Source organism: Lipotes vexillifer, unplaced genomic scaffold, assembly GCF_000442215.2.
Source record: "Lipotes vexillifer unplaced genomic scaffold, Lipotes_vexillifer_v1.1 scaffold1139, whole genome shotgun sequence".
NCBI classification, from domain to species: Eukaryota; Metazoa; Chordata; class Mammalia; order Artiodactyla; family Lipotidae; genus Lipotes; species Lipotes vexillifer.
Genome location: NW_006798273.1, coordinates 456,189 through 484,083, shown reverse-complemented (window position 1 = coordinate 484,083; position 27,895 = coordinate 456,189). Strand labels below are relative to the sequence as shown.

Below are 27,895 nucleotides of genomic sequence, written 5' to 3'. Positions count from 1 at the left end.
CCCCTAGTTCTCCTTCTTTTTCAGCCTCCCCCTCTTTCCAGTTCCTGGCAGCGGGCTGGGCTCCTCCCACAGGGGCCCCAGCCCAGCCTCTTGGGAGACTCACCCATTGGTCTGGAGTAATGTCCTGGCAGCTGACCACCAGCCCAGCCAGCGTCAGGAGGCTGTGGCACAGGTAGCAGACCTGGGGAGAGACGGGCTTCCCTGAGTGCAGCTCCGGCCCAGCCCTAGGCTTCCTGCGACAGTGTCTGGGGAGGTGTCTTCAAGGAGGGCCCCACTCACTCAGAGCTCTGCCCCTGAGGAATGACCGTGCCCGCCCCCCGCCTCAGAAAAAGAAGAAATCTCTGCTACCCAGAAATCCACACTGTCACCCAGCCCCATCCTGGGGCTCCAGAGGAGAAAGCCCGTGGGCGAGAGGGGCCTGTCCACTCTGAGCTCTGCCTGGTGTCTGTGGTCCCCGAGGTCTCTGCTCTGCTCCCTGTGGCACCCACGCCTGTGCGCACTGTGACCAGATGCCACTGTCCACTATATGCGTACACGGGTCCCCCATGGGTGCCCAGTTCAGCCCGGGGGGACACCCCTGCACAGACAGATGTGCAGCTCAGTCCAGACACTCCCACCATGCTGACCGGAGGAGGCTGGCGAGGGGAGGGGGGCAAAGGGCAGGAGGTCTGGTTGAGGATTTGCCCACCTTACCCACCTACTCATACCCTCGCTCTTGCCCCCTGGACACCAAGGGGTGAAAACAGGACGAAGACCGATTCTATGTGATCAGAGGCTTACGCTAGATCCCGGGGTGCCCTTGGACTCTGTTGATGCCCATTCATTTATGAGACATTCACCCGCTGTGCGGAGAAAACCAAGTATGGGGAGCACCCACCCCACAGGCAGGCGAGGCTCCTGCTGTGAAGACAGCCTGCTCCTGGCACTCAGTGGGCATACCCCTCCCCCACTCAGAGGTGCCTGCTGCTCTGTCCCCTTCAGACTCCTCCTAAGATAGGAAGGGTGGCAGGAAGCACCCCACCATCATGCCTGTGGCAGATAACCAGCCCTGAGGCTGAGCTGGGAGGGGAGAGGCAGGGTCTAGAGATGGCCAGCAGGGCTCCAGCTTGGTGATAGTGGGGTTGGAGCTCAGAGCCAGCCAAGGCTCCCCTGTCCCCCCACTTCCCCTGCCCTTATCATCCTCCCCCTTTAGAGCACCTGGTGGTGCCCCAGAAACGGTCACAGCCTCTTTGCACAGACCCAGCAGCCTCCTTAGGGCAGAAGCTAGAACGGTTTTTTGAGGGCATCAGACACTCTGGAGTGTAGTCTTCTCCAGTTCAAACACCACGTGCAAAATCCTGAGGCCACAGGCCACTGGCCCCCCTCCTCCAGCAGCACCTGCCCTGCCCAGGACCCAGCCTGTTCTTTAGCACAGCAGCTGAGGCCTGCAGGTGGCTGATCCCGCAGGCTGGCCGGGTTGGGTGGCATGCCACCTGGCAGTGGGGAAAAGCAGGGGGCCCACTGGGTGTGCCTCCAGGCGGCGGTGCCCCGGGGCTGGGGAAGATCCAGCCTCCGTGAGCAGGGTCCACCTGCTGGGTCCCCCTTCCCCAGCCTGGCCTTGCCCTCGGGAGGACCACGGCATTCGGAACTCCTGAACTCTGCAGTCGTGGCAAGCGGCTCTTTCCCGCCGTCCCAACCCCCTAAAGCAGGCTCAAGCCTGTGAGCTAGACAGTGTACCTTGACTAGGATACAGCCACTCACACTCAGACGTCAGAGGGGAAAAGATGCTTCAGGAAGGCAATCATTTGGTTACTGACACTGAATACTGAACCCCAGCTTTCCCGTGCACCAGGAGGACAAAGGGTCCTTCTGGCTTTTCTGGGGACGGGGGGAGCGGTGGTGGTGTGCAGCTGAGAGGGCTTCAGGGAGGAAGTGACTAAACCAGGTCTCAAAGGAGCCAAAGGATTTGAGGTGAAGGTGGCCCTGTGCGGGTGGGGCACAGCCAAGATTACACCACCAGACAGATCCTGGGCTGATGCAAGAAGCAGAGGCAGGACTCGCTGGGGGACTGACCGCCGCTGGGGCACGAGCTGGGCTGGAGCGGGGGGAGAGGGGCGCCCTGGGGACTGGGCTGGCAGCAGAGGGACCAGACAGTGGACAGTGGAGGCCACTCCACGCTGCTCTGGAGCAGGGAGCCTGGGTCGTGGAGGACAGACTGGGGGCACTTGGGGGAAGCAGGGGATGGACTCCGTCGGGATGGAATCCACCGAAGTGAAAACGCGGCTCTCAGAAGGATTACACTTCCCCCTTCATCTTTTTTTTTTCTCTTTAAGATTACTTCTTTACGATGTGTGTGCTTTACTCATATAATCAGAATATAATGACAAAATTTTAAATTAATTTTAAACCAGACAATGCCGATGATAAACGACTGAGCCCAGGTGGGTCTGGGGTAGGTACGGGGCAGGGGGGAGGGACGTGACCTTGGGAAGCACCCTCTTCGAGAGAAGGGCATCGAGCAGGCTGATGGTGAGAGGTGGCAGAAGCCAAAGAAAATATCCCAGGGCGATGGAGCCGTTGGTTGGCGGCCGGGAGGGGGGCCTGTCTGCGGGGTGGCTGTGAAAGCCCAGGAGGGCTGTGGCAGAGGGGAGAGAAGGACCTATCACCTGTAAACATTCCCCCAAGCGAAGGGGGCGCGGAGGCGCTGGGCCGCGGGCTCAGGTGGGGGCCCTGGCCAGGCCCCCAGCCCCCTGATCCCCGCTCCCCTGCAGAATGTGTCTTCCTGGGAGGGGGGCGTGGTGAGGGTGGGCCTGGGATCTGAGGAGTGCCCTGGAGGAAAGCCTGTGCAGTGGGGATTTACTGAGAGAAAAGAGCGGCTACGTGTGCACGGGTTTCACAACTTCATTCTTAATGCCGATTCCCATAATTGAATCTGGAGGGAAAATCCCAGGAAAACTATTCTGAATACGTTTGTGTTTTTTTTTGGGGGGGTGGGGGGGTGGGGACGAGAATAGCAAGAAGGAAGTGGTAGTTCTGAAGAACAGCCCCGTTAACCACACTGTATAAGCCGATCGTCCAAAGGGCGGGTGCGGGTACATGGGAACCGTGTCCACTACCTGGAAGGAGGGCTGGGAGCATTCTCCCCGCTTTGGGGAAAAGGGCTTCGTTATCAGCAGAGTCGCCCAGACCATTCCTCCCCACGGTCTCTGCACTGAGAGGAGAGGTGAGAGAGGGTCCTTCCGCTCTCGTCCAGACAAAGGGACAGACTGTGGCGCCGGGGACACGCCAGGCTTCTCCTGCACCTCAACCCTCCTCTCCCAGGCCCTGTTTCTGTGAAGGTCAGAGAAGCGAACCATGAGCAGAAACTGGGGCTCTAGCAGGCTGGGGGAGGCTGAACCTGGGTCTCCGTCCTCTGGAAACTTCCTCCGGTGGGGAGGGCAGGGGCTGGCCCAGGAGCCCGGTAGGGCCGGGCGGGAGACAGGGTAGGACGCTCAGTCAACAGCCAGGTGTGAGAGCTGCGTTTCCTGCTCCAGTTGTGCTGTGACCAGTTCCTGAACTCAGCAAGCCCGTTCCTGTCCTGCTGGCACCACAGAAACGTGGGGCTCTGTCTTCTCTTTCAAGATACTGGAAAGGGAGGCCGGGCAGAGGCCAGGCATCGGCGGGGCCAGGGCAAGGTGGCCCTTCCTCCTGTCTGAGGCCCCTTCCAAGTCCCTACGGGCGGGCGGGGTTATGTATGGGTGTAGGGGAGGGTGCCGGGTGGCTTCAGGGCTAGTGAGCAGTGCAGGGGCACACCTTGAGTGGGGGCTATACCCATCCAAGCTTGGGCATCTTGTCTGTAGAACGGGGGTTCCCCAGCTCAGGCCACCCAGCACCTCCTGACTGGGGCGTGAGTGGAGGCTGGGAAGCCCCCAAGGGAAATGGGGCCAGAAAACCTCAGTCAACGACTTGGGGAGAGGCAGAGTCTGGGGCATGGGACGTGCCCGAACCCAATGCCGACAGGAAAGGACGGTCCCCTCCCGCTGCTGCCAGTGGGGCCTGCAGCTCCATCTTCCGGGTCTCTCCCTGGAGTCTGGCAGGCAGACTTTTCTGAGAAGTTCTGTGCAGGATGCCTCCCTCCTGGCTCTAGAGCCTGGAGGCGGGGCCCCGTCCTCTCCCTGGGGAAGGATGACAAGGCAGAGAGATAAGGGACAGCCCACTGGGCTTGTCACCTGCGAAGGGGCCAGGGGAGGGGAAGGCCAGTGTCTCCTTTTCTGGTCCAGCTAGTTCTGACCCGGGAACCGCCAGCCAAGTCTTGGTGTACAGAGCTTTCGTCATGAGACGAAAGGGAAAAAGGGTGGACGGTTCCCAGGAACTTCATCCTTTAGAAAAATTCCCCTCTAGCTAATGCCAAGGGAGCTGGCGGTGGGTTATTTACGCTAAGAAAGGGCAGAGAGGGGGAGGGAGAGGATCTCCCAGGAAGCCACTCGCTCTGGCCAGAACATAACAGTTTCTCCCACCGCAGGTCCGACCAAGAGTGCAGGCTCACCAGAGGCAAGCCTTCGAACCCAGCCCCCTCCGTGGACGCTGCCAGCCCGGTGGGGGGCAGAGGGGGTGCAAGGAAGGTGGGGGATGGTGGATCTTGCTCTTGGCTGGAGCGTCCTGGGGGAGCAGGTCCAGCCAGGCTCTGGGGCAGCTGCTGTGGGGCATGGGGGGTGGGTGGGGGGAGAACTAAGGCTGACCCAGGAACACCTGCTGGGGAGGACACACTGACTCAGAGGACACAGCCCTCCAGCCAGGCTGCTGGGGCCCAGGGGCTCCCACTGCAGATGTCACCGGCTCCCGCTCAGCAAGCTGGCCCTCAAGGCCAACTGCTGTCTGGTTCCTTGCCCGGGATGCCAGGACCCCAGAGCAGCCTCCCTTGGTCTCACCTCTCCAGGCACACAGGCTCTGGGGGTTGGGAGGGGTGCTGTCCTGGGGGACCTGCATTCAGCCACAGCCTGGCTGGGCTGCTCTCGGCCCCGTTTGGAAGGCCTGGAGGTCCAGGAGGAGAATTCTGCCATAGGTCCTGGCACTGCCACGTGTGTGTCTTCTCAGGGGTTCTGTTCCCTCAGAGACACTTTGCTGCAAACACACATGCTGAAGGTCAATTCTAGAACCAGTGACGTCTGGGGGAAGAGTGAAGCCGCGCTGGTCCGCCTTTGGGCCATTTCAAACCCAAGGCTAGAGCTGGGCCCTGAGGGATTCTTTCCCTTCCTTCCGTCCTTTCTTTCTCCTTTCATCAAATTGAAGCCTATAGCACTACTGCGCAGTGCCCTGACCCAGCGGGTTTCCACAGAGGTCCTGCTGACCTTCACTTTCAGTAGATGTGGAAGCTGAGCCTGGAGAGGTCCCCTGACTGCATGACCATCTCCACTAAGTGTTAGGCCTGATGCAAATGTCTGTACTGCTCCCTTAAGCTGAACAAGCTGTGCGTGCGTGCGCGCGCGCGTGCGCGCGCGTGCTCGTGCTCCCTAAAGGGGATTTAACCCTGGAGAGAGATCAAGGCCCTTCTGCATTGCACAGCCAGAGCCCAAGGGCCTGCTAGAGGCAGGACAGGGAGAGGCTGAGGCTCCCCCCTGGGGAGGGGAGTCGGGGCAGCAGGCCTGAGCCCCAGGGCATGGCCCAGGTACTCCATCACACACCGCTGGGCAAATAACAACAAAAATAGTCAGTCATGAGTAATCCTGAGGTAGGGCTACTTGCAGGCCCCAGGCCAAGAGTCTCAGACTGGTGACAGACTGAAGCTCATCTGGCTAGTGTGTCCACCAGGGCTCAGGATGAGAGGTGACGCGTTTTTCTAGGGGAACCCCGTCTGGACCTGTCCTGGAGTGTGACACCTGCCACCATCTCTAGGGTGTTATTTCTTCCTAACTTCTTTCGCCCCGCAAGTTAAGTGCAAGATTTATTCCCCTTGCCCAGGCCGTTCCTGCTCCAAGGTTACACTCTCTGACCTTGGCTTGGACAAGCACCAAAGCCCTAAGCTGAAAGCTGAGTATGGAAGTGACTCTGACCAGGACAGGTCATCCGTCATAAGTCCTAGAGAGAAAGAAATGACAAGGACGCATGACCCATCACTGGGAAATGACATGGTGACATGGCACCTCTTCCTAGCCCAGGTCCCTGGAAGCACAGGGCACACACAGGGGCCAGAGAACAGACATCACAGGCAGGACTTGCCAGACTCAGCCCGGGGCCTTGCAAGGCCAGACACTCGGTTCTGTAAATCAAAGTGCCTGTTTAGGCGTGGGGGTGGGTGGAGCCCTAGACATGGAGCAGGCTGACTGGAGACAGGCTGGCAGCATCTGGACAGGACCAGGGCTTCCGGCTCAGCTGCTGGGAATGGCCACTGCCTAGAAAGTTTGTCTCAAGGCCCCAGTGGGGCGGAGAGATGGGATGTCTCTGCTGAGGCTGCTAGAGGACCTCGGGGCCCCGCATGGGTCCCCCTCCACAGGTCGCTCAGAAGATGAGCCCCTCACCTGCTCTTCTAGCTGCCCAGAGGAGGTGGGTTCAGAGACCTGAGACCCTGAACTCACCTGAAAGGGACAGAGGTATTCTTTTTCTAAGCTCTATCCTGAACTTGGAGTTGGACCCTGAGCAGCCCTGGCCCCTGCTCTTGGTAGTGAGGAGGGGAGGGAACTAGGAGGCCGTGGCACAGCGGGGGCCAGGTGGGGAAGAGATGCAGTTGAGACAAAAGCAGGAAGGCCGAGGGCTTTTTGTTCCTGTGGACCTGCTGCAGGGGCTTATCTCAGCGTATCTGACCCCCTCCTATGTCTGCGGTGGGAGGAACCGAGTGGCTGCAGGCAAACCCCTGCTGGAGCGCTCTCACCCAGCCCACCCTTCCTTTCTGGCTTCCTGCTGGCCATGGAGGTGGGGGGGCGGGGGGGATCTGACAGGCGGTGGGGATTGGCTGGCCCTTCCTGCTCCTCCAGCTGGGACTAGAGACCCTGACCCCAGGGGGATCTGGAACGGAAACCCAGCTCTGCCTGCCGCCCAGAGAGGGACGACATTCTCAGTGCCTGTGTTTGAGAATCTACGCCTGGGTGTGCACGTGTACATCAGTACGCGGATTCCAGCGCCGGAGGGAGCCCCTGAAACCAGCCAGGGTGTTGGCAGGGGCTGGAGGGGCCCCACGGAGCGGTGGCTTCGTCAAAAGCCATTTCCTCAAAAGCAATGGCTTCCTCCCTTCTCTTTCTTATCTTTCTCACTCTCTGTATTGTCTCCTGGCGTGTTGGCATGGCCAGCGCCTGGGAAACACTGCCCTCCTAATACATCCCATGGGTGTTAGAGAACAAGGCCTCTGCCCACGGCTGAAGACCAGAGCGATGCCATGGACACTAAGGCTTCCTGGTGCCCAGGGTCCTGCCCCCTCCTTCGTCGAGTCCCAGCCTCCCGTCCCCTACACCCAGGCCAAGGTGCCGCACAGTGGGGACTTCAGCCCGGACTCCAGGGAAAGATGTGTGACCTGGGCTGGCCACTCACTTCATGCCTGGCTATGTGATTAGCTTAGAGGTGAGCACGTGACCCAAGCCAGGACAATGAGACTCAACTTTGGGACTCTGTTAGGATCTAGGACAGAAGCTCTTTCTTTCCCCCTGGCTAGGGTTGCAGAGGGAAGGAAATAAGCCCGGGGTGTCTCAGAAGCAGCGGGAAAGCTGCCTGGGAACGCACCAAAAGGCAGAGCCTAGAGATGCAGAGAGCGACACTGAAGTTTCACGACACTGCTCAGCCCTGGTCCAGCTGAGCCTGATGAGCTTGTCCCAGGCAGGACCTCTTGGGACGTGTTTGTGTTTCTGTCACTACAGGGTCCCGGCAAAGACGGGGTGAGAAGGGACAGGACAGGCGGTGAGCAGAAGAGCAGTTGAGGGGGCCATGGTCTGCCTGGCAACTGCCCCTCCAGGCTGAGGACAGCTAGTGAGGGGCTTTACACACCCTTCCCGCTCCCCGCTCAGGTGCGTGATCGTGGGAGCTGAGCCCAAGCTGCTTACACAGGGCTCCTAGAAGGCACTGCTGAACTCCCTGGTGGTCCAGTGGTTGGGACTCGGCCCTCTTACTGCTGGGGCCTGGGTTTGATCCCTGGTTGGGAAACTAAGACCCCGCAAGCGGGCACTGCTCCCCCACCCAAACTCCCGAGGCTGCTGGGCGGGGCTGGGTGCAGGGGGGCTGGGAGAAGGTCCCTCACCAGACTGTACCTGCTCAGGGCAGGCATTTTAATGGAAGCATGTGGTTGAGATAGACCCTGGACCCAACCCTCAAAGGCGACTCTGTTCAGGTGTGTGAAGCAATGTGTGGACAAGCCACTGGCTGAGTGAACAGACTATAATGACCACCGTAATCCAAGGGTAGGAGAGACAGGCCAGGCATCGCCAGGAAGGAGGGCCAGCAGGGCAGAGACACGGGCCTGAGAACGGAGGGTTTCTGGGAGGGACACCCCCCGCTTGGAATCAAATGGAGCGGTTTGATGCACAGGAGAAAAACCGCATGGACAAAGTAGGGCCAGCTGACACAGGCCTTGGATGGGGGGGTTTGAATATGATGTGACAGGCACTCAGGTTCGCTTATTCCTACGAAAGAATGGGAGAAAGACGATCGCAGAGTTGTCCAGGAGGACCTGAAGGATGGAGAGACAGAGGCAGGGGGGTGTTGGGGCAGAAGCAGGTGAGTCACCCGCACGGGGTAAGGACGGTGCCTACGGGAGGGACCCTTGAAGGGTCCTTAGGAGGCCTGAGCCTGGGGTGGGACAGGGCAGAGGGCAGGCCAGAGCTGCCGAGGACTCGGGCTGGCTGGGCTTCCACAACAGCTGCCGGCAGAATCTAAGCCTCTCTTCCCCAGCTCAACAACATCACTTTAAGCCCTGCTCGTACACCTGCAAAGAAGCCAGAATTCCTGAGAGTCAATCAAAGCTGGCCTGAGCCCCTGGCCCCATGTGCCTTCAGACGCTCAGAGGTACCCACTGTGAAGGGGCTCAGCAGCCACTCAGGTGGCTGTGATGTGTATCTGGGGCACGGATCTCCCTTTAGGGTCAGCTACCCAGAGGTTACCTCCCCGGAGGTCACGTCTTCGAAGTTTATTTCCAAAGATGTCAGCTGTTCCTCATTTTGGAGGAAGTGAGGAACCCAACGCAGACTAGCCAGAGGAGGAACTCAGGGGTCCTGAATAGCCATTGTCCATTCTTCAAAACCAGTCCTCCTAATCTTGGCCTGACCAAGGTCCCCAGCCCTGTGGCCGTGGCTCTCCCTAAGGTGCGGGGCAAGGGGCAGGCAGCTCAGGGGAGAAGGCAGAGAGTGGAGGGAGAGGGAGGGCTTCCTGCTCTACCTGTCCTTCTAGGTGACACGAGGGCCAGGAGCCTGTGCCCCAGCCAAGCCTGAGGGAGTCCACGTCCCCCTGTCGGTGTCGAGTGCCAGCGGGAGAGTGCAGGGCGCAGAGGCGGGTGCAGAGAGCCGGAGGGCAGCCCCAAACTCCCCAACCACACCCAGTCACGTAAGGCAGCTCTTGGCAGGGTCACCCGACACAGGGACAGGCCAGCGCAGGAGTAAAAGCAGTAAAACTTGTTTGTCAACTCTGTTAACACATGGGCACACCATAAAGATATACAGGAGATGCACACAACATACAACACGCACGCACAAGACACGTGCACACACGCACATGCGCGGCAGTCCCGTGCCCTCTGCAGAAGATGTGCAGAGACGCCAGGCCTGAGTTCAGAGGAATCTGTGAGGCAGGGCGGGGTTCACCCCGAGCTTCAGCCAAGCCCAGAGCACACCCCGCCCCTTCCCTGTTCACACATGCACTTCTCCTATAAACAAGCCTCACGAGCACGGAGACGGGAGCACAGGCCACGTGCGTGGGGAGGCGTGCGCATGGTGAGGAAGCCGATGGGAGCCCCTTGCAGCTGCCAGGCTCAGTCTGGGTGGGGTGGCCTCTTGCGGCTGGGCCCTGGGGGGACAGGGCCCATCACAGATGCAGAACCCTCCGTGGGTCCCAGGCTGTCTGTCCCGTGAGGGCACTGTCGGGCTCTGAGGAGGGCGTGCCCAAGGGGCAGAGGAGGAGACAGAACCGGCTGGGGCCTCAGTGCAGCCCCAATGCTGGGACATCCCCCTCCGTGGCCTTAGTTTTCTTTCCACACAATGGAAAGAGAGATGGTTAACTTCCTCAAACTTCCCAAATTTAACCAAACTGGGGGAAAAGTTCCACCCTACCATAAAGCTCCTGGTTCTACAGAACTTCCAAATCCCTAGGGGAAATACAGAACCCAAAATTCCTTCACTGTAGCATCCATGTGGCAGAAGGCCAGGGAGAAGTCAGGAAGGGTAGGGAAGTGTGGTCAACAGGAACGTCACACGCGACGGAGGTTTAACAAGACAGTCATCTCGATAAAAATGAGTTAAGTCTGGGCAAATATGGTTTAGGCAAGTCAGCTAAAAGAAAACAGAAAGTCCCCAGGAAACCTCTGGTTCTGGGCTGTACGACTGAGCTCGTCGCTTCGAGGAGACAGTGAAATACAGAGTCCAGTTACAAGATGTTTGCACAGAGGCGGAAAGGACAGCCTCACACACACACACACACACACACACACACACACACACACACACACGGAGGCCTGGGAAGGAGCTGGCCTCTTGCAGAATTGGTACCCATGGGCCAGAGGGAAGCACCTGGAGGCCAACTCTCAGAGTACAAGCCTGCATTAAGACATCCTCGCCCACCTCTCTCAAACACGCGGGGCGCAAGCTCCTCGCAGGGCAGCCCCAGACCCCCCGGCGTCACTCTCACCTCGATGCTCCTCCTCCTCTGGGAGAACCCCTCTCAAACCAGGCAAGCACAGGGCTGCCAAAAATCACCCAGGGGCTGAGCAACTTCTTTAGCCAAAAGCACTTTAAAACGCTCAAAGTACTCTCATCATCCCGTTCAGAAGCAGGATTCCTATTTTCCACACAAGCTCTGCCCTGATTTGCTAGGACACTTTGTGACTCTTGAGCTAGTACAGAACCCGCGCCCCCCCCCACCCCCTGCAGTGTTGCAGAAGGAGCAAGTTGCTTCTTTTGTTGAACTTGGTGGTTAGCTTTCTCAGGCAGGAATCTCACTAGCTTATAATTACAAACAATGGCTGTGACTGGTTCTCTCGTAAGCAGGTGACACTTCTGAAGTCAAGGGCCTCCAACAGGAGAAGCCCAGGCCATCAACCCTTGTAGCCTTAATGAAACAAGGACATTAAGAGACAAGGGGGCCTATACACAGAGGCTGGTCTGAGGGTGGAGGGCGTGCAGAGGGAGGGTGCTTTCCAGCAGAGGGGTGGGGGGGCCAGAATGCGGTGGAAGGAGAGAGTTCAGAGCGGGAGAATTACAATTGCATTCATTCATTTGTGCCCTCATTCAACCATCTAGCGCCCAACACAGCACGCGATGCTGAGACACCAGCTGTGCCCACAGTCTAGCTGGGGAGACAGACAAGTCAATGGACAACTGCAAAGCCACGGGATCAATGAGGAGAGAAGAGTCACACCCTGGGCAGGGAGCGCCCAGCCTCCGGGGAAGGCAGGACCGGGAGAAGGCGGCTGGGAGCTTCCCGGGGGAGGGAGGAGCCTGGGCCAAGGCCCCAGGCAGAGACAGGAGGGGGCGCGGGGAGCGGAGGCTGGCAGAAGTGTTTATCTGCAGAGCTGGAGGAGGGCTGCGACCCAGCAGTCTTGGCAGGAAATCTCCCAGACAGGAGTGAGGGGCCTGGGGGCGGGGCCCAGCAGGGCTGCCCCAAACGCTGGGAAGGGCCTGTCCCCATTTCCTGGGTCGCCTCAGGCCAACCTCACTCCGGCCTTAATTTCCCCGCTGCACCCCAAGCAGAAAGAAGGCAAAGACTTCGAGTTCTAGGGATAAAAGGCTCGGCCAGCCCAGACCACCACTCCCTGTAAACCAGGGCAGATGACGCTGCTGCTCTTTTTGGCCAGTGAGTAGCCCGATCATCTTTGAAGATGAAACATGCCTGGGCCCTAAGGAGGAGTCAGTGGGCTCAGCGGGGAGTGGGGCTGGGCTGCGGAAGTCCAGTCGTCTGCCCCACCCGGCCCTCCCGGTCTGGAGAGTACCTGGCCCAGGGGGACAGGATGCTCCACGTCGTCGCTGTGCAGACTGCTGCCCTGTGCCCGCACCAGCCTCACCCCTCCACGTCCCTTCTCTGCTCTTGGCTACCTCAATCCCAGTGGGCTCGAGCTGCAGCAAAGGCATCTAAGAGCTGCCCAGGGCCTCACTTGCCTCTTTTGCTGCCCTGGGCCAGCACCCGGCCAAGACACGCCGGCCCCTCGTGTTTCCAGGCCAAATGGGTCATTTCCAATATGCAGCCGACCAGGGTTGACACTTCACAGCCTCCTTTACACGCATGAGAACAGTCCTCAAATATAAAAGGATACCCTCAGCCCGCTTACTCCCCTCTCTTCCCAGGCTGTTGAAGGCACATCTGCTACCAGACTGTGAGGCGAGCTCCAGAGGTGGCCCCAGGGGCCTGGAGGGCAACTTTTCCTTGGTCAGACCAGACACAAGCCTCCCCTTCTCTCTCGCCCCTCCCCTTCTCTCTCCTTTTCCCTTCCCCCAGCCCAGACCTGGGGCCTGCGTACCTGTGTCCTGCTCAGACGGACCACCCCCAGGGGCTGACCCCACCTCTGTTCCAGAGCCCCCGGAAAACCCAGACTTAGCCTCCCTAACGAGCTCCAGTTTCATGGGAAACAGCCGGCAAAGTGGAACAGCGCCCGGGGACAGCTCACGTAAACTCACCGACATTAGGCACAACTGAGAGATAACATTTCCTGCGAGTTCCGGGAGAGGAGTGTACACCTGGGGGTTATCATATGTTCTTAACAGTTCATGTGTATTCATTGTAAGTAATTCACTCTGTCTGCTTTGCAGAATATGACGCCCAAAGGCTGGCCTTCTGGATGTCAACATCCAAGCCCCAGTGAGCTTTTTGGAACTACCGCCTTCCGAAATTAGCAAGATGCCTATCTGCATCCTTCATCCCTGAGTCCCCAGGCATGGGGGGGCTCACTGAGCTCTACCCCCCAACTCCCCAGGCTTGGGACTCCCAGGATGAAGCCCCTACACCACCACCCCTGCTTGACATTCACGCCCGGCGGCCACAGGCCTGACCATTCCAAGCCCCACAACCGGTGGCTCTGGGGTACATTGTCGCCCCTGACTGCCGCCAAAGCATGGCTTCCAGGAAAGCTGGGCGACGTCTGGAAAGTCAATTAGGAAGAACTGGGGGAAGGCCAAGGACTCAGCCTCAGTGAGGACCACGGGAAATAGGAACAGGGAGCTGCACCCAGCTCCACTCGCAGGAAACATGGGGCCTCGTGCATCTGAACATTCCCTGGGCTTCTCCTTTAGGGCACTCCCTTCCCACCCCACTCCCCTCGCCAGCACTTCAGCTCCTGCGTCCTCTCTAACGCGACTGGCAAAGCCACGCCAGGCCACAAAGTCCACAGCGAAACTCACAAGCCTGCACGCCTGTGCCCATTGCGCCTCCGTGAGGGGCACAGGCTCTGGGGAGATGGGTGGGAGTAGCTGGCTGGGCCCTGCCCCGAGGCCCCGGGCTTTCGGGACGGGCAGCCTTAAGGCCCCCAGGCTGTGCCTTGTGGACAGCCTAGCCTTCCCTGGCTACCCTGGGGTGGTGCCTTGGCAGAGGTGGGCAGGGGCTGGGTGCTCACCTTGTGGTCTAGCTGGGCACTGGCCTTTGGCTGCTTCTCCTGGCCGGGCGGCATGGTCTCAGGGCCCAGGTACTGCCCCAGGGTTGATGGCCTCATGAGGCTCAGGAGATGGCTGAGCGAGGACAGCTGGGGAGAGAAGGGTGGCCATAACTCACGAGTGCTTGGGGCACTTCGGGGACGCATGGTCGGGACACGCCGGCTGGCAGGCATGGGTCAGAGCCTAGGTTCTGGAGCCAGACCATTGGCTCCACGACCTGGGGGCACCTTTTCCCTTGGGAGCCATGTGGCCTCTCGGAGCCTGTCCCCATCTGTGAAATGGAGACAAGCACACCCCTTCTTCCCGGGAGAAGAGACTCTCATGCTCGCAGGGCATGCATCCTTTAGACAAGTGAATGAGGACTTAACCCACATCCCGGGACTGAGCAGACACTCAGGGCTTAGAAGAACCAAGACCCGAAGAGGGTCTCCTCTGCCACAGGACAAGACCTTCCCACCCTGAGCTGCTGCTCAGGCCTGCTGGCCCTCTATGGTCATTTAACTTGTTACCACGGGCGTTTTCAACACTCCGGAAAGAAGAGAGGTTGAGAACTACCTGCATACTCATCTCTGTGGACGTGAATGATGACTGCACTCATCACCCCCAGCCCCCCTCCGCCTTTTTCCTTCCAGAGAATTTCAAAGCAAATCCGAACACCGTATCATTTTACCCACAAAGAGCTTCAAACAGAAAAGGATAAGGGGATTTTTTTCCCCAACATAATCACATCATTCTCTTGCCCAACAAAATTACCAAGAATTCCTTACACGATCAAACACCTGTGTTCAGTTTTCTCTGATTGTCTCAAAAATGTCCTTAGGCAGTTGCTTTGTTGGAACGGGATTCCCCGCGAGGTGCACACAGTGCCCTTTGGTTAATGTATTATATCACCCAATCTGCCAGCTGCCCTACCCCCCATCTCTGAACAAATGGGGGCACGTGGCCTGCATAAGTCCAGGTGTCTGCATCCAGCCACTCCTTCCCACCCAGCCCCTGCACCTGGTTTGGGCAGCCTCGGCTGGGCCCCAGCAAGGACCACCAGCTGCCCCAGAGCTAACTCACGGCCGGGGCTTCAGGAGGCAGGCAGTCTTTGAGCCCTGGGCCCCTCTGAGGCCACCTGTAACCCTGGGGAGGGAGGATGCAGAAGGAAAGAGCTGGGCCAGGGGAGTTCACAGAGGCACCGTGTCCTTAGATGTAGCAGGTGGAGGCTGGCCCAAAGGGCGAGGGCTAAGCCTCTGGGCCAGCTCCCTGCCCGAGCCCAGCCCTGCCTGGCACACCTGGCTTCTTCCCCCTGACTCACCCGCAGACACCTGCTCAGCACCTCGGCCAGCCACGGGCTTAGAAAGCCCACAAGAGCAGCTGGGCTGAGTGAGGGCGAGGAGTCAGGCCCGGGGCCTCGGCTCCTGGAAGGGGGCCAGGGCTTCTTGGCCTAGTGTCTGATCCCTTCAGAGAGGGAGGGCAGGAGGCAGGGAGAGAGAGAGGGGGCAGGTTCTGGGCGAAGAGAGGCACCATCTAGAGCTTCACCGACACCAGAGCTGTGCCGCCTTGCTCAGGCCTTCCAAGTCTGGCGATAGTTTCCAAAACAGCCCTGGCTGCTCCGGGCTCACAGCTGTGCAAGCACAGGAGCGGGCTCTGCAGCCCACGCCCCCAGAAGCAGCCCTTCGGCAGGCAGCCCCGCCCCAGCTGGGACCCTCCCTGCTGGGAGCCCTGGGCGGGCCCGGGCTGGGCCGGGGAGCACACAGCAACGGCTGGCTGCTCCCACGGTTTTCCTCTCACTCTGTGAAAACAGCTTCACTCTGCTCAGCACAGCAAGCTGCTGCCTTCTCATTGCTTATTCTCTTTTGTTCCCAGCTCTGGCAGCCGCAGTCATCCCCTCCCTGGGAGACACACCCTTCTCCGCGCGGTCAGGACTTATTTGGGCTGCGTGGGTCCCAGCAGGGCCAGGCTCTGACCAGCATGCCTCCCCACTTTACCCCCACCGCTGGGAGCCGTCTCTGCAAACACTCAGCCTGTTAGGACAGACATCCCCAGGCAAGAAGCAAATGATCACCCACAAAGGCAGGCCTCCGCTGGCCTTGTCGGTTTGTCCGGCAAGAGGCGGCAGACAGTTCCAGCGAGGCAACTGTCCACACAGTGGTCTCTCCTGTGCTCAGACTCCGGCAGCTGCTTTTATTGGCCCAGCGGAGAAGGCCAGCACCTTAAATGCCTGCGAGGCCCCGGGTGGCCCCCAGTGTTCCCTGGAGCCTGTGCCCTGCCTGGACCTTCTGACCGGACACTGCGTGGCTGCCCCCTCCGCCTTCCAGCCTTCCTCCGGGCCCACCTTCCCAGTGAGGCCCCCACACACACCTGCCCGCCCGTCTACCCAGCAGCAAGCACCCCTTCTGACATGCTATGTAATTTTCTTGTTTGTTATGATTATTATTACTCGTCCCCTGCCCCTCACTAGAACATAAGCTCCGTGAGGGCAGTTTGGGGTCACTGCAGTGTCCCCAGAGCTTTGCACAGCACCTGGCACATGGCACAGTTGTTCCGCCTTATCCGAAGTTTCACTTTCCACGGTTTCAGATACCCGTGGTCGACCGAGATCCGAAAATATGAAATGGAAAATTCCAGAAATAAACACTTTGTAAGTTTTCAGTGGCGCACGCCCTTCTGAGTAGCGTGATGAAAGCTCGCGCAGTCCTGCTCCGTTCCTCCCTGGATGTGAATGTCCCTGTGCCCAGCGGATCCTACCCCATTTAGTCACTGGGTGGTCGTCTCAGTTATCAGATTGACTGTCGCAGTGTTACAGTGCTTGTGTTCTTGTGCTCAAGTAACCCTTATTTTACTTAATAATGGTCCCAATGCACAAGGGTAGTGATGCTGGCAATTCGGATATGTCAAAGAGAAGCCGTAAAGTGTTTCCTTTAAGTAACAAGGTGAAAGTTCTTGACTTTAGAAGGAAGGGAAAAAAATCATATGCTGAGGTTGCTAAGATCTACAGTAAGAACAAATCTCCTATCCGTGAAATTGTGAAGAGGGAAAAAGAAAGCCATGCTGGTTTTGCTACTGCATCTCAAAATATAAAAGTTATGGCCACAGTGCATGATGAGGGCTTAGTTATGATGAAAAAGGCATCAAATTTATACAATAAGATATTTTCATGGGGAGAGACCACACTCACATAGCTCTTATTGCAGTATATTGTTATAATTGTTCTATTTCATTATTAGTTATTGTTATTAATCTTTTACCGTGCCTAATTTATAAATTAAACTTTATCATTGGTAGGTATGTATAGGAAAAAAACATAGCATATATAGGTTTCATTACTATCCATCATTTCAGGCACCCACTAGACATCTTGGACTGTATCCCCCGCGGATAGCAGGGACTATTGTATATGCTTCATAAGCATTTGTTAAATGAGCAAATGAACGAAGAGCAGGTCAGGTCTGCAGCTGGCCTTTCCATAGTAGGTGCAAAACTCTGTCTGCCTTGATTTTGGCCATTCGAAGCCCGTGTTTTCCAAACTCCAAACTGGAAGGCGTGGCTTGACAAAGCAGGCTTGCTGTGTTGTAAGAGGTGGCCTGGGATAAGAAACGAACTCCCGATTTCTCTCCAAACCTGTTCCACCTGTGTCTTGCCTGTCTCGGTAAAGGGCTTCTCCATTCTGCCAGCTGCATAGGTCTTGAAGGCCTCCTCGCTTCCTTTCTCTCCCATTACACATCCCGCTGGCTGTACCCGGGAAATACACCTAGAATCTCACCACTGCTCGCCACCTGCGTGCGCCGCCATCTCCCCAGGCCAAACCACCATCAGCTGTTGCCAGGATTACTGCAATTGCCTCCTTCCACCCGCAACAGTCTAGTCTCAACACAGCAGCCAAGTGTAATTGTAAAAAAATTTATAAATCAGATTATGTTCCTCCTCTTATCAAAACCTTCCAGTGGCTCTCCACTTTGGCATGAAAGCCAAGCCCCTACCTGAGTCCCCACTTACCTCTGACCTCAGCTCCTCCTACCCACCCTCAGCCCCCTGCTCCAGCCACACCGGCCTCTCCTTTTGCCTCCAACCTGAGAGGCCTTTGCCTGCCCCAGTGCCTTTGCACCGGCTGTTCCCTCTGCCCGGAATGCTTTTCCCCAAGAAACCTGCGTGGCTCCTTTAGGTCGGTGCTCAAATGTCCCCTTCTCTGTTCACCCCTATAAAACAGCATCCCCCCAACACTCCCCCTCCTCTTTATCTGGCATTATTTTTCTCCACAGCACTTATCACCATCTGGAATGCCAAAGATTTACTTCTCTCTTGGTGCCTGTGTCTGTCTCCGCTGAGTTTCATGAGGGAAGGAGACTGAACGCTGCTCAGGGCTGTATCTTCAGTGCCCTGAGCCGTGTCTGGAGCACACTGGTGCCTGGGGCCAAAACCCTGCTGTTTCTGGGATATTCCCATGATCCACAGGAACAAGATGAAGGAAGCAATTTGAACGTGAGGCTCTCCTGGAAGATGCAAGCCTTGGGGCTGCTGCATCCCGACCACCTACAGAAGTCCTGTCCCTCAAATTCAGTTCTTCAGCACCTGCTCCTGGGGCCTCCGGCTGCAGCCTGAGATGCAGAACCAAGCGATCCAGGCATCGGGGACTCCTCCTGCCCAGCGGTGCCCTGAGAACCCGCTGCCTGGGCACTCACCCCAGATCCTCTCCTTCGACGAGCCAGTTCTCAACCACTGAAGTCCCCTTCACGGTAAATCAGTTGCTAAGGTTTATCAAGCACTTATGCGTGGATGAAGGAAGGGCCGGCCCTTGTCCTCCTATCTGCCAGCTAGGACCAAAGCTCAAGGGACCAGCCGGGCACCTCGGCTGAAGCAGCAGGTGTGGTCCAGGCTGTCACCACAACAGGATCCAAGGAAGGGGCTGGAGAAGCAGAGACGGCACACTGCAGGGGTCCCAGGCTCCTGGGTTTGAATCTTGGCTCCACGCCTTTCCCACTGTGTGACCCTGAGAAGGCTCCTAACCGTGCCTGCCTCCGTTTCCCCATCTGTCCTGCACCAGGGCTCAGCCATGCTCTGCAGCACGTTAGAGCCACCACTTCGGGTGGGAAGTGCCCCAGGCACAAAGCCACGTGCAGAGGGTGGCTGGGCTGGCCCGCGAGGAGGGCCCAGGCAGCCCCGGCAGCCACGTGGTCGAGGAGGTGTGGGGAAAGCGGGGCGTGGGGGCTTGACGTGGGCGGCTGCAGGGCCAAGGTGGCCCTCTGAAGGCGTGTCTCATAAGGAGCCGCCTGGCAGGCCTGACTGGAAAGGGGAGCGCCTGTGGCCAGAGACCTGGCAGGAGGCCGTGCAGCGGCTGCGGGCTTGCAGTGGGGACGGGAAGCACATCAGGACAGCGGGCAGGCTCGAGCCGCCCGTCTGCCCCTCGAGCCGCCGCGGGTCTGGCGCAGCTTTGCCTGGCCCGCCTGCCGCCTCTCTCCTTCCCGCGGCACGAGCACTGACGCGCCCTTCAAGACCTGGCTCGGGACGGCTCTGGAAGCCACTTCGCTGCCCTCGGGCAGAGTCAGTCACGGGGCCCTCGGCCTGCCTCCCTCACGTTCACACCCTCTCCTCCGAGGTCGTCTCCTGGTGCAGAGCCTGGCACACAGGAGGCGCGAGGCTGGGGTCTCACGAACGCACGGCAGGCACGCGGGCAGGTGGGTGACAGGTGTGGTGGGACAGCCCTGGAGCTGGGACCCACAAGGGCAGGGCTGGACTCCGCCCCAGGCAGGCTGGGAGCTCCCAGGCCAGCTCTCCCTGGGGTAGGCATCCTCCCACCCCAACCCCACCAGCCCCGCTCACTCACCTCCCCTCCAGGTCCCCGCCAGGCCAGACCACCCAGCTCTTCCCCGCACCACTCCCCTCGCCACTCTCTGGCCCTCATCACGCTCCCCGCACTCTCCCCCGCGTAGGCTCTGGCTAATAAAAAACAAATCAAAACAAAACCCCAAGCCTTGAACTGACCCTCATGCTCGAGCCAGCCTGTGTTTCCCTGATCGCTGCCAAGCGCTGCCAGACGGACGGTGGCTACCCCCACCCACCACGTGCAGCCAGTCCTGCCTTTCCTGATCTCGACACTCTGGCCTCTCACCTCCGCTCTGCTGACACGTGTTGGGTTCTCCGAGGAGCTCGGTGGCCGCACTCGGGTCAGCACCAAAGCCTCTCTACGAGGCTGCCCCCACCCCGGGAGCCTCCTGGGATCACTCTGTCTTGTCCTCGCTGGTGCATCTCTGCCTGCCCCGCCCCTAACTGTTTGGCCCCTCTGTTCTCTTTCTCGCAGAGATGTTCTGTCATCAGGCCCTCACCTTTGTGAAGTGACCCCTGAGCAGGCCACCCTCCCCTCCTGCCCTTCCGAGGTCTCTGCCTGGGGAACCTTCCTTTGCACACCCGGGAACTCAACCTCGGGTTCCTTCAGCCCACACGTGTGTGCTGAGGTCCTGTGTGTGTCAGGTACTGTGCTAGGAGCTGATGGGCAGTAGTGAGCAGAAACCATTTGGTCCCTGCACTTTCAGAGTGTGATGGTGCCAGCGCACTTTTTGGATTGGGTGGTCCGCAAAGGCCTCCTGCAGAAGGTGACACTTCAGCTGGAACTGGGGTGAGAAGATGCTCACGCCGTCCTAAGTCTTGGGGAAAGCATGGAAGGCAGAGGGGGCAGCCGGGGCAAAGCCAGGCCGGGCCTGCTTAGATGAGCCAACCCAAGCGGTCACCTTTCTGAGCTCCCGCCCTGCGATCGTGGCCTCTTAGACTCAGCCATATGGTCCACCCGCCCCAGGAGCGTCCAGAACATCCTCTCAGCACTCTGGCCGCAGGCTTGCCCGGTGTACCTCCAGTGACTAGAGACGCAGCCTTTCGCCGGGACTGCCTTGCCTGTCTCGTGCTGTAGACCTAGACGGCTCAGCTGCACCCAGCAGCTCTTCTGGGGTTCCAGGGAGACCCTTGGGGGTGTGGCGGGAGGCCGGTGAGAGCATTCTCAACCCCCCTGCCACCCGCCCTTGGGCTGGCTGTGACCCATGCTGCCCCCAGGGCCCCTGAACTACTGCTCTCTGAGCTGCAAGGAGGTTGCAGTCGGAGCTTTTTGGAGAGCAGAGGGCGGAGGAAAGAAGGCACTTCCTCCCCTGCTGCCCCAAGAATGCCTGACATGGGGCAGAAGGGTCACTGGGAGGGAGCAGTGTTAATTTAGTAGTGTTCGTTTTCACCTTTGTTGTTTTTCCACCTATAAAAAGTTATATAAGCAGGGGCTGGGGAGGAGGGAATGGGAGTTGTGTTCAGCGGATTCAGACTTTCTGTCTGGGAGGAAGAAAAAGTTCTGGAGGTGGATGGCGGCAGTGGCTGCACAAGACTGTGGAACCGCACACTTCAAAACGGTTAGAATTCTGCCCTTAGAATTGTTCAGATGGTTAAAAAAAAAAAAAAAAAAGTTAAAATGGTAAATTTTATGTTATGTATATTTTACCACAATTTTTTGAAAAAGTAATACCTGCTCCCAGCTGACTGCTCTATCCTCAGGGCCGAGCACACAGTAGGCGTGCAAAAAGTAACCGTCGAATGCAAGGATGTGAGCAGAAAATTCAGACTCACCTGGACTCCGCCGGCCTGAGGCTCCCAACTTTCGGTAAAAGAAGTGGGAGGAGCCGGCCGGGCTTCCCCAGCGGATGCTGAGGCAGAGACTCACCTGGGCCTTCTCTTGCCAGAGAGGGAGCGTCTCTTGCTGGCCCAGCAGCCGGGCAATGATCACGAGGCTGAGCTGGCGTCGAAGCTGCCTGTGAGAGAAGGGGCGAGAGAGACTGAGGGGGTGTACCACCCTGGGCGGGGGGAGGGCATTGTAGTCCCCAGGGTGGGCGCGGGGAGGGGCAGGACACACACCGAGCCGTGAAGAGGGGAGAGCCACGTGGGGCACTTGGGCTTTCTCCTCTGGTTTACAGCGTTTATTGTTTATTTTAGAAGTAATAAAACATGCAAGATGGGAAAGTTTAAAAATAAGCAAAAAGAAAAAAGTTATTTTTTAAAAGAAGTGGTAACTTCGGAGGCCAGGATAGTAGTATTTATCGTCTTAGCTTTTTCCTCTATATATTTGTGCTACACAGAGGTAGGGACTGTTCAACCTCTTTTGCACAGACCGTCGCCTTTTCTTTCCTTTGCAGCATTATGAGCTTTCAGCCCATGCAGGGTGGTGGAAAGTGGGTGACCGGGGCTTGGTGAGGCCAAGTTTTGTTTTTGTTTTTTTCAGCCAGCATCCAGTGACTTTCTTTTGGAGAAACCCTCACCCACCACACCCGGCCCAAATCCCGGCTCCCAGGGTGGGCACGTGAGCCAGGCCTGGCCCATCAGTCCCTGTGTTTGAGCCACTGAGAGGTGGCCTCGGGGTCTTGGCTGGAGCTACCAGTAGAGCGTGTGCCTTTCCAGCAGGACCACTGATCAGGTGGGAGGTGACCCCACTGTCGCTGGTGGCCATCCTGCCTCTTTGTGGGGCAGCCTGGAGGATGAATCAAGCAGATAGAGCCCTGACAACACCCAGAGCCCGCCCTGCCTGAAGCCTCCGGCCCCCGGCCCCGTGCGGTCAGTGGGTTGGTTGGCTCAGCCGATAAAGTCCCTTTGGCTTCTTCAGTCAGTCTGAGCTGGGCTCCTAAGTCTAGCATCAAACAGTCCTAACTGATTCACTCAGGATGGAGCTGGTGTCTCTACTCTTCAAGAGGGAAGACCTCTAATGGGGATTTTAGACGCTAATGTTTGTGGCTCTGATTTTCATGGGTCCTTGAGGGCTGGAGTGAGTAAAAAGAAGAGGGGAGGGAAGCAGAGACTAGGGGACAGGGCTAGGGGTGGCAGTGGCCAGGAGAGGCTGCAGAGGGGCGATGGGAGAAGGGGTGGAGGGTTACATCTTCCTCGAGGCTTCACACACTTGTTGCCCCCACGGACAGCCGAAGGCAGCCCCTGGCATGGACTCTGATGTGGCCCACAGTCCCCGATTCCCACGGAAAGCCACCACCAGGGGAAGCAAAGGCGAGGTCCTGAAGCCGGCGGAAACTGAAGGAACACGAAGGAAAACACGTGGGCTGGAAGCGGCTCCGTAGGGGAGAAATTCTCTCTGGTAACAACACTGCTGGAGGGTCCCCACGGGCGCCCCTACCCCCCATCCTTCAGACGACCCCATGGGGAAACGAAGGACAGGACATCGGGGACAGGCAGCCCTCGGAAATGATGTTTCCCTAAGGAAGTACCTGGGGGAAGCAGGACTGAGCCCCGCCTGAGCGGTGCTGAAGGTGCCCCTGCAACTTCCCCAGGGCCTGCGGCTGCCGTGGCCTCACGTGGGTGCACGGGGGGCTCCCAGTTGGTGGGGAACGGAGGTGGGAATGGCCTCCTCCAAGCCAGGAGGGTAGGTGGTACCTGAAGCAGGGGCCTTGTTGATCTTATTCAAGAAAATCAGAGGAATGAACAAGGCAAGAGGCTCTTGATTTAAAAAAAAAAAAAGGGATAAAAGCAGCATCAGGCAGCAGCATCACATACTAGAAGGCCAAACATGAGAGAGAGGGGAGACGCTCCCACACAGCTGGCAGGGACATGGATGCGCACACCTACCTCGGCCAACTGCCTGGCGAGACCTACTAAAGATAAAGATGTTCATGTGCCCGCCCCACGGCCCGGCAGTCCTACTCCCGGGCACACACATATGGCGTACGAGAAAAGAGAGGGAGACAAGCAGCACCGATCCGCCACTAGAATGGATAGAGGGACTGGGCTCCGCCCACGCGGAACGATTATGGATGAGCCACGACTCCATCCAGCAGCACGGGTGAGCCTCACAGGGCTGTGTGAGAGAAGCCAGTTCCAACAGAATACACGTGTATGATTTCACTTACATTAAGTACAAAAACGGGGATACGTGGCAGGGGTGGGGTGGCGGGCAGGCTCTGCTCACGTCTCATTTCTTATTCTTCTTTTTCTCTTCATTTGGCCGCACCATGTGTCTCGCGGGAACCTTAGTTCCCCAACCAGGGACTGAACCTGGGCCCTGGCAGTGAAAGCGCTGCGTCCTAACCACCGGACCGTCAGGGAATTCCCTAATTTCTTGACCTGGGTGCTGGTTTTACATGGGTTCGACTTGTGGAAACCCACTGAGCACACACGGTCTGTGTTCTGTTTGTATGTTGCAGTCCAATAAAACTATTACTTAAAGAAGAAATTCAGCTGGGGGGTGGTAAGGATTGCCTGACTTAGCCAATAAAAATACAGGATGCCAGTTAAATTTGAACTTCCTATAGATAAAGAACAATTTTTTTTAGCCTGAGTTTCTCCCATGTGATCTTTGTATTTTATCTGGCCACCCTGGGAGGGGCCGGCCATCCCCTTCCATTCTGGACCGGTGACCCCGGTTCCCTTTCCGCAGAGCGCCCCAGCTTTCCCACTCACCCTCCGAGTCCTGGGGAGAGGCAGCCCCATCTGGACTGCGTCATGGGACAGAACACGGGAGCCCTCATCTGGCGCCCCCCCGCACCAGACCCCTTACCCGGAGCCCCACCCGCGTTATCTCCTTGGGCTCCCGCCGCCAGAACCTGCTCTCCAGCTGTTCCCCGGGAGCCCCAGCAGCAGCTGGGCCAGGAGCAAAGGGGGGGGCCGGGGGGAGAGGCAGACGGCCCCTCCAAGCCGAGCTGCTGCTCCAACGCGAGAACTTGCAGCCGGAGTCCCCAGTCCGGCATCTGGGCTTCATTAATCCAAACCCAGGCCTTGGGGAGCGCTGTTACCCGCAGCGGGTGGGGAGTGGCCGACCCGGGGGTGGGGTGCTGGCAGGCCGGCAAAGCAGAGCCGGGGGTGGTTCCAGAAGGGAAGAGGTGGGCCGGGTGGGTCAGGACAGAGCTGTTGTCCAGAAAGAAATAGAAGACAAGCATCAGAAGGAGCGCCGAGGGGGTGAATGGATAAAAAGAAACCACATCTGAGGGCGGCGCGCTCCCTGCCTGACCACCGCCTTTCATCCCGACTGCCATCCCTGCCTTCTACACACAGTCCCCTGCCCTCTCAGCTCCCACTGGGACCCGGGGAGAGGCAACAGGACCACTGTTTCATTCCACACTGAGAACTTGCTCTACAGAGGGGAAAGAGCCTCAAACAGCACCCACACTGTGCAGGTGGCAAGCAGTGGGGCTGTGGCCCGGCTGAGGTTGGCCCCGGGCCGTCCTCCCCCAGAAGCTGCCCAAGCCCACCCGGCGAGGCCTCCCCGGAACTCAAACCAGGCGAACACAGGAGGATGCAGAAGCCACTGGGGCCATGCCAGCCAGTGTCATATAAGGCAACAGGCTCCAGCCCTCTGAAATCACACCAGGCCAGCCCTCTGCCTCAGTCCTGCCCCACCACCCTGACGGGCTGCTGTAAGACCAGGACACCGGATCAGCACTCAGAGGGCCTAAGGCGCTGGGAAATTGGGAAATGACTTTTCCAAACCAACAGCAGAGCCGGGAAGTGGAGCGCAGGCGCTCTACTCCCCAGCCTCCAGCCTCCAGCTCCTGCAAGGGGCAGCCTGTGGGTGCTCTGAGGACCGCAAAGGCACCTGCCAGCTCGGGCCATTAGGGTGTCAGGACAACCACACAGGTCACCGCAGCCCCTCTGGAGGGGAACTGGGCTCTGCTGAGGTTGAACTACCCTAACAGGCCACCAGGCATCTGGCCAAAGGCGTGAACGGCCTTTTCCATGTCTCTAGGGCAGCTCAGGAAGCAACGGCAGCGGCCTGTTCCGCCGTGGAAATGCTGCCCAACACCCTGCCCCAGGGCGTCTGCCCGGCCTGCCGCTCCCGGGCTGTCCACGCCGCCTCTCAGGCATCACGACCGCCTCTCTTGCCACCCGCCCCTCAGTCCTTCCCTGGAGTCTCCTATCTTGCACGTGAGCATGTGCCACCTGGGCAGGAAGAACAAGGAGCTGGGCTCAGAGGTCAGGGTAAACTCTCCGGCCGTCTGCCCAGTCATCCCCACACCCGCTGGGACACTCACAAGTGTGGGCACACACAGTGCAGACAGGAAGAGACGGTGGGATTCAGACAGCCTCAGATCCACACGGTGGGGTCCCACCAGGCAACGTGAAGGAGCCATCTACTGGTCCCACCGGTACCCATGTTCAAAACCCGGCACAACACACCTACGGGGGGGAAGCTGGGGGAGCGGTTTTCTTTGCAGAGGGAATGCCTGGGAGGGGCCCGGGGTCCTTCTGGGGAGCAGGTGACATTCTGGCCTGTGATGCGGTGGTGGTTGCACAGACACCCGGCAAAGTGTACAGTGTCCACCTCTGATGTGTCCTCTCCCGCATGCAGAGTATAACCAAATAAAAAGGTTACTACTGCTTAGCGAATAAAGCTCATGTAGACAATCACAACCCAACTTCCATCCTCCTATCTCCCTTCCTCCCTCCCTCCCTCTCTCTCTGGTATTATGAGGAAACCCACAGATCACTATGCTTAAGATACCTTAAAAGTCACCCCGTCTCATGTCCTGGTACCCACATATCCGTCCATTTAATTAGGGCCTTTGTGTACTTGAAGGAAGTTGCCGAACTTCCCGTGGCTACTCCTCCCCCAGTGCAACAGCTACTCTTTTCTATCCTTTGGAATCTTTTTGCCATTCTGGGTTGGTTCTTATGAAGTTCCTCAGGGTTGCTGACAGTCCCGTCAACTGAGGCGCTCAGAGCTGAGGCTGACACTCATTTTAGGGGCAGCCTAGAGATGCTACGCCGTTGACAGATTGGGCCCAAAGTTAGTTCACACGTCTGGCTGTCAAATCCCATTTCCCAGATCCTGTTCTTAATTGTGCAGCTGGGCCTCTCTTTCCCACTCGGCCCATCGTTACGGTCTGCTGAGATGTTCCGGGATATTCAGTTTGCTGTCAGTTACATTTATGTTACGTGTGACTATTAATGGCCTCGTCCAAGACCCAGGGTCTGCGCTGGCCAACCTGTCAGTGAAGACGGAACTCTGGGTGGATGCCTGGGCCTGCCCTCCAGGCCAATTCTGATGGCTAGCAGCACTTCTGGATGACGAGCCCATCTAAGTTGACATCACTCAGCCCACGTTTCTTTACGTTGTCACAGGATACGACGATCGTTTCCGTCAAAGGCCCTACAAAACCCAGACAGCCCTCTCCAGAGTACCCTTCTGGTTAGCCTGTCAAAAACGAAATGAGGCTAGTCTGGTATGACTTATTCTTAGGAATCCTAGAAAGCAGTGCTTCCTTTTCTATGTATGTGCTCACAAGCCATCCCCTGGGGAGTTCTGTTGAGGGACACATCAAGCCCGCAGCACTAAGAAAACACCTCCTGGGCACCTCCCCATGCCCCAGGAGCTCCCGCAACACCACCGCCCCGCCCCCCGCGCCCCGCCCAGGTCTCTGCAGAGTGAGGGCACTCCACCTGCACGTCACCCAGGACAGACTTGAGACATCCTTTTGCTGGAGGGGACCTCAACTCATTTCACACAGCTGGATGCTGTCCTACCGTCTCCCCACCATATCTTAGGCTGCAATCCCCTTTGATCAATATTTGAGTCCAGATGAAAAATTATGCTCCTCGACAAGGAAGACAGAAGCAAAATAGGAATTACGTGGTGTTGTTCTCTCTTCATCAGTGTTAACGTTTCCCCATCAGCCCAGAACAGCACTCCCCACTTCAAAAATAACTACACAGGGGACTTCCCTGGCAGTCCAGTGGTTAGGACTCCGTGCTTCCACTGCAGGGAGCATCGGTTCCACCCCTGGTCGGGGAACTAAGATCCCACATACCTCGTGGTGTGGCCAAAAGAAAAAAAAGGAAAAAAAAAGAAAAAATTACACAGAAGCCCCTTCTACGGGCCTTAGCTCTTCCCACCAATACTGTCACGGGTCTGTGCTATTTCTCCATTTGCCTTGCTCATGTCCCTTTCTTTCCCTCTTCCATATCTTTCAAGATCAGAGATCACGCATGAGCTCTGAGCACAGCCCCTGCACCTCTAGATACTTCCTGCACTTTTCCTCATTGGGTCCATTTGCAAACCACGTCCAAAGTTTTATTGCAGGATCTCTCTAGCCCCCCTGAACCACTTTTCTTTTTGGAATCTGCTACTAAAAAGCTCTCACTCTCTCTACTCTTTTTGAAATCTGCCCTCCAGAAGCAAGCACTCCACAAGCATGCTCCCCAAGCCCCTCCGCCGTGCCAGGGTCCAAGGACCC

General features: G+C 58.0%; 1 protein-coding gene across 1 annotated transcript in view; it reads right to left on the bottom strand.

The window, feature by feature from the left end:
- FAM178B (family with sequence similarity 178 member B) overlaps positions 1-27,895 on the bottom strand; it is an 81,624-nt gene that overhangs the window by 1,913 nt on the left and 51,816 nt on the right. The window contains 3 exon segments of the mRNA XM_007472174.1: positions 104-181; positions 13,685-13,810; positions 21,394-21,481. Coding sequence (XP_007472236.1) covers positions 104-181; positions 13,685-13,810; positions 21,394-21,481 — 292 coding nt within the window.